This window comes from Stomoxys calcitrans, chromosome 2, assembly GCF_963082655.1.
Source record: "Stomoxys calcitrans chromosome 2, idStoCalc2.1, whole genome shotgun sequence".
In the NCBI taxonomy this organism is placed as follows: Eukaryota; Metazoa; Arthropoda; class Insecta; order Diptera; family Muscidae; genus Stomoxys; species Stomoxys calcitrans.
In genome coordinates, this window is record NC_081553.1 from 226,326,324 (window position 1) to 226,339,247 (window position 12,924).

Sequence of the window (12,924 nt, forward strand, 5' to 3'; positions counted from 1 at the left end):
CTCTTTTTAGGCAAACCAAGAATAATGAATAAGAACTGTTATGCTATTGGAGCTATATCAAGTTATAGTCCAATTCGAACCATAAACGAATTGAATGCTGAACATTGCAGAAGTCATTGTGTAATATTTCAGTTCATTCAGATAAGAATTGCGCCTTGTAGGGGCTCAAGAAGCAAAATCGGAAGATCGGTTTACATGGGAGCTGTATGAAGCTATTGATCGATTTAGACCATATTGGATACGTATGTTGAAGGTCATGAGAGAAGCCGTTGTTCAAAATTTGTGCGAAATCGGATGATAATTGCGCCCTCTAGAGGCTCAAGATGTCAAGATCCCAGATCGGTTTATATGGCAGCTATATCAGGATATAAACCGATTTTCGCCATACTTAGCACAGTTATGGGAAGTCATAACAAAACACCTCATGAAAAATTTCAGCCAAATCGGTTGAGTATTGCGCGATCTATTGGCTCAAGAAGTCAAGATCCTAGATCGTTTTATATGACAGCTATATAAGGTTATGTACCGATTTGCGCCATACTTAGCACAGTTATGGGAGGTCATAACAAAACACCTCATGAAAAATTTCAGCCTAATCGGATGAGAATTGCGTGTTCTATTGGCTCAAGAAGTCAAGATCCTAGATCGGTTTATATGGCAGCTATATCAGATTATGCACCGATTTTCGCCATACTTAGCACAGTTATTGGAAGCCATAACAAAACACCTCATGCAAAATTTCAGCCAAATCGGATGATAATTGTGCCCTATAGAGGCTCAAGATGTCAAGATCCTAGATTGGTTTATATGACAGCTATATAAGGTTATGTACCGATTTTCGCCATACTTAGCACAGTTATGGGAGGTCATAACAAAACACCTCATGAAAAATTTCAGCCAAATCGGATGATAATTGCGCCCTTTAGAGGCTCAAGGTGTCAAGATCCCAGATCGGTTTATATGACAGCTATATCAGGATATAAACCGATTTTCGCCATACTTAGCACAGTTATGGGAAGTCATAACAGAACACCTCATGCAAAATTTCAGCCAAATCGGATGATAATTGCGCCCTCTAGAGGCTCAAGGTGTCAAGATCCCAGATCGGTTTATATGACAGCTATATCAGGTTATGTACCGATTTGCGCCATACTTAGCACAGTTATGGGAGGTCATAACAAAACACCTCATGCAAAATTCCAGTCAAATCAGACGAGAATTACGCCCTCTAGAGGCTCAAGAAGTCAAGATCCCAGATCGGTTTATATGGCAGCTATATAAGGTTATGTTCCGATTTTCGCCATACTTAGCACAGTTATGGGAAGTCATAACAAAACACCTCATGAAAATTTTCAGCCAAATCGGTTGAGTATTGCGCGATCTATTGGCTCAAGAAGTCAAGATCCAAGATCGGTTTATATGACAGCTATACCAGATTATGAACCGATTTGAATAATACTTAACACAGTTGATGGAAGTGATACCAAAACACTACATGCAAAATTCCAGTCAAATCAGACGAGAATTACGCCCTCTAGAGGCTCAAGAAGTCAAGACCCACGATCAGTTTATATGGCAGCTTATCAAAACATGGACCGATTTGAACCATACTTAGAGCAGTTGTGATACCAAACACCACGTCCAAAATTTTAGTCAAATCGGATGAGAATTGCGCCCTCTAGAGGCTCAAGAAGTCAAGACCCAAGATATGTTTATATCGCAGCTATATTAAAACATGGACCGATTTGGTCCATTTACAATCCCAACCGACCTACACTAATAAGAAGTATTTGTGCAAAATTTCAAGCGGCTAGGTCAAACTCCTTCGAAAGTTAGCGTGCTTTCGACAGAAAGACGGACGAACGGACATGGCTAGATCGACTTAAAATGACATGACGATCAAGAATATATATACTTTGTGGGGTCTCCGACGCATATTTCGAGGTGTTACAAACATAATGACGAAATTAGTATACCCCCATCCTATGGTGGAAGGTATAAAAATGAGTGTGAGTGTGAGCGAATTGAGATGTACAGGAGTCAGAATGAAGTCCGAAAATTTTACCAAAGAATCAAACATCAAACCGATGGCTTTGGTGCAGGCACATTCTCCTGCAGAGACAAAGAAGGAAATCTGGTAACTGACACAGATAACATGCTGAGGATATGGAAAGAACATTTTACCCAACTGCTAGTGTCCGACGTTGGCGGCGAAAAGGATACCGCAAAACCAATCAATTTACCTCCTAGTCGGAATGAGGTCCAGGTAGCAGTGACCTAACTAAAGAACAACAAGGCAGCAGGAGCCGACGGGTTACCCCTTCAACTATTTAAGACCGGAGGCGACACGCTGATAAGGCGTATGCATCAGCTTATCTGCGCAATGTGGCTAGAAGAACGCATACCCGATGATTGGAACCTCGGTATACTATGTCCCATACTCAAAAAAGGAGACAAGACGGAATATGGCAACTACAGAGGAATAAGAAGTCTCCTTCCCATCGCATACGAAATACTCTCGAGTGTACTGTGAGAAAGGTTAAAACCTAAAGTCAATGAGATAATTAGGCCCTATCAATGCGGCTTTAGATATGGTAAATGCACAAATCCTGCAAAAGACCCGAGAAGGACAAATCAACACCTACCATCTCTTTGTTGACTACAAAGCCGCCTTCGATACTCCTTTACGTTCAAAGGTATTACAAGCCATGTCTGAGTTTGGTATCACTGCAAAATTAATAAAACTCTGCAGGATGACACTTTCCGATACGCGTTCCTCAGTAAGAATAGGAAAGAATCTCTCCGAACCATTCAATACCAAACGAGGTTTCAGACAAGGAGACAGCCTGTCGTGTCATCTCTTTAATATCCTGTTGGAGAAGATTATACGAGATGCAGATGTGAATAGATATGGCACACTAATCACAAGAGAACACATGCTACTCGCCTATGCCGACGACATCGATATCATAGGTCGGTCAACGGAAGTCTTTGAAAGAATCGAAAGAGAGTCAGTAAAAATGTATCTGGCAGTAGCTGCATGGATTCAACTTCCAAAACACTTTGTACAACCGAGCAGATCAAGAATATGGAGAAAGTTTAGAACCACAACTTTGAGTTAGTCAGTAACTTTATCTACCTCGGCACTGCCGTAACCGAAACGAATGGCACCAGTTTTGAGATAAAGCAAAGAAAAATGCTGGCAAACAGATGCTACTTTGGACTAAGTTTAGAGCAGTTTAGAAACAAGGTCACCTCTCGACTGACGAAGATTACCCTATACAAGAAACTGACACTACCCGTTTTGTTGTATGGTTCTGAAGCATGGCTACTTGTGAAAGCAGATGAGGCAGTGCTTAGAGTATTTGAGAGAAAGATTCTTCGTAAAACATATGGACCAGTTTGCGTTAATGAAGAATGTATGACGACGATAGTATAGTTACACGTATCAAAATACAACAGCTCCGTTGCCTAGGTCATGTTGTCAGAATTTGAGGAAGAACCTCCAGATCTCCAAATCTTTTGATGGCAAACACGGTGGTAGACGCAAACCGGGAAGACCAAAAGCCCGATGGAAAGATCAAGTGGTGGGAGACACCTCGAAACTTGGTGTCAGAGATTATAAAATGAGTGCAGAAGATCGAGACGCTTGGAACGCTATTCGACGTTGGGCTAGTGGAACAATGTTCTGTTTTAGCCAATTAAAGTAAGTATGTAAGATAGGGAATTAACATTAGTATCGATACTATCGATATTTATTATTAGAAATATCGAATGTTGTGAATATCGATAGTTTGCCAGCTCTAGCATTTATTGATATGAGAGATGTATCCTCGCTATTCTTCCATGAAGTGTGCATAGGCAAATTTGCATTAGAGTTTGATTTCAGACTTCCACTATAATCCAAACTTCTCCGTATTAACCTGTTTTTCGAGCAGACAGTCTTAGTTTAGAATATGTGGCCCTTCTCTTCTTTTTTTGGCATTGTTCACTAAAATTTTGAATTTTTGAGAATAGGCACAAAATATCCTTTTTGCGATGGAAGATACGGAATTTCGAATTAAAAATAAAATTTCTGCCGCCTTCTATCAAAATTTTGAAATATCTAATTTTGCTCTACAATCCTTAGTTTAGGAGATTAGGTCATTTTATGCTTTTGAACTTTAAAGTAGAATTAATCAGCATTTGGTGTTAAATTTTCTAATTAATAAGAAAATACACAACCAAAGATGTATCACCTTTTTTCTTTAGATTTCCTTTGTCCTTTACGAAACTCCTTCAACCTTAGACTTGGCACACTGAACTCACAGGTCTTTAGTAAACAAAAGCAACAACAACAACACTTCTCCTTTTAAAACATCCATCCTTCGTTACATCTGTCTTACCCTAAAAATTAGGTTTCAAGCGTGGGAACCAACTGTGAAATACTCACCATACAGTAATCTGAGATCAGTTGTGCATGCTGGCATCTCTAAGGATGTGCTGCGCATGTGCATTAGAAAAAGGTTATCTTCTAATATTGTTGAAGGAAAATGCCTTAACAAAAGGAAATGAATATGAACATATCATTGGGAAAACTAAATGTTCCCACGCACTGTTGCCAAGGATTTGTTGTAGTATACTGGCACGTGGGAACATTTATTGTCGTTTTTCTACTTGTCTTTCAATAAGAATGCTGCGGTCATTACTATAATGCTTCTATTTAGTAACGCCTGTAAGACTTTTAATGAAAAAAAAAAATCCCATTAGTTATTGTAGTTAATGGCCTACTTTCCGTAGCAATTTTCTTCTTCCAAAGGCACCAGGCATTTCTGTTAACACAAGTTAAGCTCGAGTCTGGTGTACGCCAGAGTATGGCCATAATTTCATGATCATCGTATGCTTGGCTCAAGTCAGATGTGCGCCAACAATGTAAGGCAATAAGTAAATGTTGTTTTGCTCTGGTGATCTGATGATCATATTGAAACTTAATACGAAAAAGTTTAATGGACTTTAAAAAAAAAGTAAAGAAAAAAGTTGCAATACTTCCGTTGTAAATCAGTAGCAGGCTAACAGTCTTCATCATCATATGGAAGTTTTCAATATTGTCTCCTTTTAGATATATACCATATTGATGGTAATATTTTATTGATGTACATTAAGCTGACACAATTCTTCTCTTTGGTGACTCATAGTGAAATTTCATGTAGATTATTTTCTTCATTGACACTGGGCTTCTGAAATGTAGTATGGGAGGAAATTTTGGCTTAATTCGAAAATAATGCCAAATTGACATATGAGTATGGCAACACATAATTTCCAAAGAGAATATAAAAATTAACTAATTTTCGTAGAAACTTTTATATGTACATATAAAGTTTATTTTGAGACTCATAGTGAAATTGGATGTAGAATATTTCTTTCATTGACAACATTCGTCTAAACTTAAGATTCATGGTACTTTTAGTCATCTATTCAAGAAAACAAGGAATAAATTTCAGCAACAAATTTTTAGATAGTCTGGGGTTTATTTTTCCAAATTGGTGGCAATATTTTGTTGATATATGTTATGTTGCCAGCTTTCTTTTCTTCAATGACCCATAGTGAAATTTGATGTAGAATTTTTCTCTCTTTGATACCACGTTCCTAAAAAGAAGTATTGTGGGAGATTATATCTCAATTTGAAAATTACCACTTAGGGAGACCACAAATAATTTCCACATGGGAGCACAAATTTATATTCCAATTTTCTTCAGATGTACTATATCTACCCACATTCTGTATTACAAGACTTATAATGAAATTTGATGCAGAATATTTCTTCCTTTGACACAATTCGTCAAAAATTAAGTTCATGGACAAAAACAAGCACAACATTATCCTCTGAAATTTAATGCAGAATGTTTCTTCCTTTAACACGATTCGTCTAAAATGAAGTTCATGAACAAAAACAAGTACAACATTATCTTCTTTAAAAAAAAATAATTATGTCGATTTATAAACCAATAGATATTTTATTGATATATGCTATGTTGTCAGCTTCTTCTCTTCAGTAACTCCTTGTAGAATATTCCTTTCTTTAATACTATGCTCCTAAGTAGGATCAAGAATAACAATACATCAGAAAAATCATTAACTCGCCCCATGTATATACTGTCAAGGTGTAAATGTATCCCAATTGTGAGCGCTTAGGCTCCATTCATAGAGATAGTACCATTTTGTATGTTTAATACCTAAATGTACAATTTTGAAAACAAACCTTCTGGTGGCTCAAAATTTATGGTCAAGGTGTAGCTGTATCTCAATTTTAAGATCTTAAGATCACTTTGTAAAAAACGTACAATTTTATATGTTTGAGTACCTAAATGAATGAATAAAAAATATCTTCTTATCGCCCAATATATACTTTCGAGGTACCACTTTCACCACAATTAGTACATTTTCTTCCACATGTTGTATTTTTGTCAAAATTGCCATAATGTTTGTCAAATTGCTTAATTTTATTTTTCCTATTTGTAGCTGCATGCCTAATTTCAAATCTCTAGCTCCATCTTTAAGGAAAGTACCAAATGGTACCAAAATTAATGAATTTTTATTAATAGATCATTTAGTCACCAATCATGTATTTCTTAGTTGTACCAACATGCCTAAATTCAGATCTCTAGTTCCATCTTTGAAGAAAGTACCAAATGGTACTAATTTTAGAACCAAAATGTGCGAATTGTGAATTAATCCAAATGGTATCAATTTTGGTACCAAAATATATGAATGTTTAACCATATATTTCTAAGTTGTACCTATATGCCACATTTCAGACCCCTAGCTCTATCTATGAAGAAAGTACAAAATGTTACCAATGTCATTTGGTATCTACATCCCATCCAATTTCAGACCTAAATGGTATCAATTTTAGAACCAATATGTGCGAATGGTGAATAGATCGAAATGGTACCAATTTTGGTACCAAAATGTATGAATGTTTAATCATATATTTCTAAGTTGTACCTACATGCCAAATTTCAGACCCCAGCTCTATCTATGAAGAAAGTACAAAATGTTACCAATGTCATTTGGTATCTACATCCCATCCAATTTCAGCCCTCTTGTTCTATCTTTGAATAAAGTACCAAATGGTACAAATTTTGATACCAATAAGTGTGAATGGTGAATAAATCATTCAAACCATTCAAATCATAAACCACCAATCACGTATTTCTTAGTTGTACCTATATGTCAAATTTAAGACCTCTAGCTCCATCAATGAAGAAATCACCAAATGGTACCAAAAAGTGCGAATGGTGAATAAATCATTTAGTCACCAATCACATATTTCTTAGTTGCACCTACATGGCAAATTTCAGATCTCTAGTTCCATCTATGAAAAAAGTACCAAATGGTAACAATTTTGGTACCTACATGCCAAATTTCAGACCTCTTGTTCCATCGTTGAAGAAAGAACCAGTTGGTACCAATTTTTGAACCAAATTGTTCGAATGGTGAATAGATCCAAATGGTACCAATTTTGGTACCAAAATGTATGAATGTTCAATCATATATTTCTTAGTTGTAGAAAGTACCAAATGATACAAATTTTGGTACCAACATGCGCGAATGGTGAATATATTATTTAGCCACCCATCATATATTTCTTAGTTGTACCATATGCCAAATTACAGACCACTAGCTCCATCTGAACAGAAAGTACCAAAATGTCCAAATTTTTAATAGAACATTTAGTCACCCATTATATATTTCTTAGCTGCACCTACATGCCAAATTTCAGACCTCCAATTCAATCTGAATGAAAGGTACAAAATGGTACCAAAAAGTACGAATTTTGAACAGATCACTTAGTCATCCATTATTTATTTTCTAGTGGTACCTACATGCCAAATTTTGAACCAATTTTGGTACCAAAGTATTTTAAATGTGAAAAAATTATTTTTCCGCCCATCATATATTTCAAAGTTTTACCTACATGCCAAATTTCAGACATCTAGCTCCATCTGCACAGAAAGTACGAAATTGGTACTAAAGTCTACGAGTTGTTAAAAGATCATAGTCACCCATCACACTTTTCCTAGTTGTATCTGCATGTCAAATTCCAGACCTCTAGCTGCGTCTGTAAAGGAAGTACCAAACGGTACCAATTTTAATACTAAAAAGTACGAAATTTGAATATATCATTTAGTCACCCATCGTATATTTCCACCGTAACGCAGAGGTTAGCATGTCCGCCTATGACGCTGAACGCCTGGGTTCGAATCCTGGCGAAACCATCAGAAAAAATTTTCAGCGGTGGTTTTACCCTTCTAATGCTGGCAACATTTGTGAGGTACTATGCCATGTAAAACTTCTCTCCAAAGAGGTGTCACACTGCGGCACGCCGTTCGGACTCGGCTATAAAAAGCAGGCCCCTTATCAGTGAGCTTAAACTTGAAACGGATTGCACTCATTGATATGTGAGAAGTTTGCCCCTGTTCCTTAGTGGAATGTTCGTGGGCAAAATTTGCAATTTATTTTGTCTACATGCCAAATTTCAGACCTCTAGCTACATCTGCAAAGAAAGTACCAAATGGTACCAATTGCGGTACTAAACGTACGTTTTCCTCCTTTACCAATGCTTTTTTCTTTTCGCTTTCATCCTTTGCCACCATATGTCCTTTAAGTCAAATATCTAAATTCAACCTCTATTCATCTGCCCTGTACAAAATTCATCAATTTCGTTCCTTTTTGGTACCATTTTTAGTACCTAAATGAACAAATTTCCCAAAACTCTTATAGTCAAGCCATTAAGGTTGCCATGCCTAAGTTTCAAAATTCAGAGCTCTAGTTCATATAACAAAAAAAGTACCAAATAGCACCAATTGCGGTACTAAACGTACTATATCACGCACTTCCGGTACGATTTTACAAAAAAAATTTCACCAATTCTTATTTTTTCGGGACGATCTTTAATTTGAGCCCAAGAACATAATTCTAGCCCTTTCCTTTCGCTCTGGGCAAATATGTACCATTTCGTACCTTTTGGTACTTTTTAGTACCTAAACGTACGAATATCACCCTATCCAGACTTATGACCCAAGACCAACATTCGTGTAAAATTTCATGATTCCAGCTTTAGCCTTTTAGGCTGGGCGATGATCAGTCAGTCAGTCAATTAATCAGCAATCAGTCAGTCACGCATCTCTTTTATATACATATGTATATAGACATGAGCTATTTAATGCCAATTAAGATCTCAAGAATCTCTCTCAAAAAAAGAGTTGCCAGATTCAAACCATAAAACCCCATAGTGAAACCTTGTAGCAAATCTTACAGAGGAATGTCATTTTATATTCTCAGCAAAATTTGAGATGAGATGCAAGTCCGAAACATTGTGACAAAGCATTTGTACTGTAGCAACCGTTAAATTATATTGCTACAGTACAAAATCTCAGTAGAAAATGTAATACACTAACCTCGCACATAGCCGACCACAACAACAACTTGGCTACCGAGATGATAACGGTGATCTCTCTCCGATCTGTAAATAACACCTAGGGAGAAAGTGAATTCTCTCTCTCTCAAAAAAGGGTTTGCATACAAAAAGCTTATGCTGCAGGGAGTGACTCTCTTTATAGCCTATAAAAGCCCCCCCCAACCCAATAAAATCATGCCATTATTTAATGTTTAACAAAATATTTTGTATTTCTTTTGTTTATCTTCCTGTATTGGTTTTCTGTTTTCTTTCTTTTCTTTTAAATCAATGTCTTTTCTACGCACTGGGCTATTGATTATGTTTGTGTTTACATGTGTTGGTGGTTGTTTTGTTTTGTTTTTTTGTTACAAATATTCTCACTCTCCATTATATATATAACATTATCACAAATATGAAATATTGCATAAAAAATATAACAAATTCTAAGCTAAAAAAATTTATAATTTAAATAACTTTACAAAATTTACTAATATAGTAAAAAATAAAAATTCAATTATATAACAGCTTGAGATCCTTAAGGGCTTACAAATTCAATGATAATTGATAACTAACTACCACTACTACTATCCAATAAACTATGTTTTGTTTTGGCAACACTAATTAAGATTTCAACACAAGCTTGTATTTTCCAAACGAGAAAATTCAACTCTGTCAAAGTTAACACATGGTTGCATTTTCAGCAAACTGCCAGGAGTTTTGCCAATACCATTGGCGCAGCAATTGCTCGTCCATTTCCGCAAAGGTATCGGACCAAACAAAATAGCCATCTTCGGCATTGATGAAATTCAAATCACCTTCGTGCAGCAGCAGGGGGGAAGAACTTTGGGTGGCGGTTTGTTGATGATATTGAGAATGCTGGCAGTTGCGACCATGAACACAATTGTTGCAGGTATTGAGGGGGGTTTTATCCACACTGACGCGGCTGATAAACTCTAGGGGTTCTTTGGAGCTGCTGGACATTTCATTTTTTGTTTCCATATCTTCTTCAGTTTGACACACTTCTGGCAGCTTTACCGTTAGTTGTGCAAATTGCTCTTCTAAGTCACTGTGTACTTCTGCAGAGCTGAAGAGTAGATCCTTGGGTGTATTGTGGGTGATGTGGGCGTTATTGAGGTTAACATTATTTGGTATTGAACGATTATTTTTTCCTGCTGTGGCAGATTTAATTGACATGAGGCGCAAGATGGGTTTCCAGACTTTCCTCAGTTTGAATTTATCACTCTGTTGTAGCTGCTGTTGTTGTTGCTGTTGCAGATTTGTCAACTTCATTGAGGCATTTGTATTGTTGACGCAAAGATTTGCCAAATTTTTCGTATCGGTAAACATGATGGATGTATGATTTTGGAGGTAATATTTCTACGTCTTTTTGCTACTCCAACTTTCTAATGCTGCTGTTCTTTTATCTCTCGGTGATGCTGGTTATGTTTACAAAAAAAAACAAAATAAATGTGGTGTGTTATATTCCTTGGGAAGCGATGTTGACGCTGTGAAAGTTTACAATGAACTGATGCTGCTTTGGTGAGCACACTTAATTTTATATGAACGACCTGTGTCGATCAAAAATACCAACAACGCCAAGATCGTCTTAGCTCTCCATGCACACCAACATACACACACACACACACACCGGCACTCACCCTTCTTGCAACAACAGGCGGACATGTACTCAAGAGTGATGATGATGATGATGACGATGGTGGTGACCATCCGTGAGAAAGAAACTGCACTTCCCATCGCCAGCCAGCACAACATGCACATTCTAACAGGAATCACTACTTGAGGATGATGATCATGATGACGTTGTGTACATTTCCCATGCTTTTGCGCTTAAGCCATGCCTTGGCATGACTCTATAGTTATGGCTACCAACCAAGAGTCGGGCCCAATCGCCTCAAATAACCTGTAAGGGCAACAACAACAGCAGCAGCAGCAGCGGCGGCACATTGCGCAGCCATGCCAGCCAGCAACAGAATGCAGGTAGCACACATCGATGGCTGTCATCGTTCACAAGCAGATTAACAAACAACCAACAAAGCAAAGCAAAAGCCTAAGAAAAAAAGATCCCATGCAACAAACTCTCTTTCATACTTCCCCACACAACTGTCTGCCGGTGTACGTCTGCCTTTTGGACTTAACTCTGTGCATGTGTGTGTGTGTGTGTGTGTTTGTGTGCAGTGACTTGAGTAGTCCCAAAAAAGTGTGGGAAACAGTTTTAATTTTTTCTTCAGCTTGTTTCTTTTCTTACCTTACCTTCCTTCGTGTTCTGACAATGTTAAAATTATAAGTTTACCAACAGTCAGTAGCGTCGTTGGCAAAGAAATAGCCTAGGGGGAAATTTGTGGCCAAGAAAGAGATTGAGAGACAGAGAAAGTAGTCTCTAATATAAGGTATGTTCGCGTACAGTTCCAGTAAAAATTTGCAGGAGAGTAAGAACAGTCTTTAGTCTGTTCGCGTACAGTTCCAGTACAAAATTTGCAGGAGAGTAAGAAAAGTCTTTAGTCTGTTTTGCTTATAGTTTGGATTAAACAGCTGTTGATCATAAAACAGCTGATCGATGCTTGCAAAAAAAAAAAAAAAATTCCAGTGGAAATTTTCAAGTTCTCAATGTATATGCAAATTTTGCCCATGGAACAGGGGCAAACATCTCACATAAAAATGAGTGCAGTCCGATTCAAGTTTAAGCTCAATGATAAGGGGCCTCCTTTTATAGCCGAGCCCGAACGGCGTGCCGCAATGCGACATCTCTTTGGAGAGAAGTTTTACAAGGCATAGTACCACACAAATGTTGCCTGCATTAGGAGGGGAAAACCACACCTTAAATTTTTTCTGATGTTTCAGTGAGGATTCGAACCCAGGGGTTCAGCGTAAAGGCGGACATGCTAACCTCTACGCTACGGTGGCCTCTACGATGGCCTACGGTGGCTATAGGCCCTTCGTCTGCAGACGAAGGAAGTCATATAGGCCAATCACTCTGCTATCCCCGGTCGCAAACAAAGCTTGAGGTCATCCCTACCTATAGCAGATCATGAGCAACAGCACAACAACACCACAAACCGGCGACCCCACACAAATCAGAAATGGTCTGGAACCCTCTCTAATAACGTCATCGAGTTCAATTTCTAGGACGAACGTCATGATTGATCGAAAGCCTTTTGTGACGTTTAAAAACCCAAAACCAAAAAAAGGGTGCTCCAGGTTGGAATCCCAACTCAATGTTTTCTAACCCCTACCTCTCTGAACTTTCACCACCTTCTGTTGGTGTGAAGATAATCACGAATGTTCAATTTTGGGGAGGGATAAATAGTCATCTCCCTGGCATGGACGAAACTGAACGTCTTCGGCCACACTGTTCACTAGCTGGATGAAATAATGTCTCCAAGGGGCTAAATGTCAAATTCGATGGGTGATGTATTGCGACTGTTATTCAACCGAAAATCTTAGGGGTGACCTCTACAGTCTCGTTC

General features: G+C 37.8%; 2 protein-coding genes across 4 annotated transcripts in view; both read right to left on the reverse strand.

The window, feature by feature from the left end:
• The window catches only part of LOC131995026 (uncharacterized), a 162,173-nt gene that overhangs the window by 41,703 nt on the left and 107,546 nt on the right, over positions 1-12,924 (reverse strand). The window contains exons 3-4 of one of the 3 annotated variants that reach the window (XR_009397074.1): positions 5,350-5,625; positions 4,958-5,216 (exon numbers count right to left, since the gene is read on the reverse strand). The exons of the other annotated variants lie outside the window; for them this stretch is intronic. The gene's annotated coding sequence lies outside the window, so the exon portion shown is untranslated. Of the gene's footprint in view, positions 1-4,957; positions 5,217-5,349; positions 5,626-12,924 lie in introns of those variants that run through there. 3 annotated transcript variants of the gene reach the window in all.
• LOC106083573 (enhancer of split M2 protein) lies at positions 10,017-10,892 on the reverse strand. The gene has a single exon (XM_013246692.2). The coding sequence runs from the start codon at positions 10,784-10,786 to the stop codon at positions 10,118-10,120; it is 669 nt and encodes a 222-aa protein (XP_013102146.2). The 5' UTR covers positions 10,787-10,892; the 3' UTR covers positions 10,017-10,117.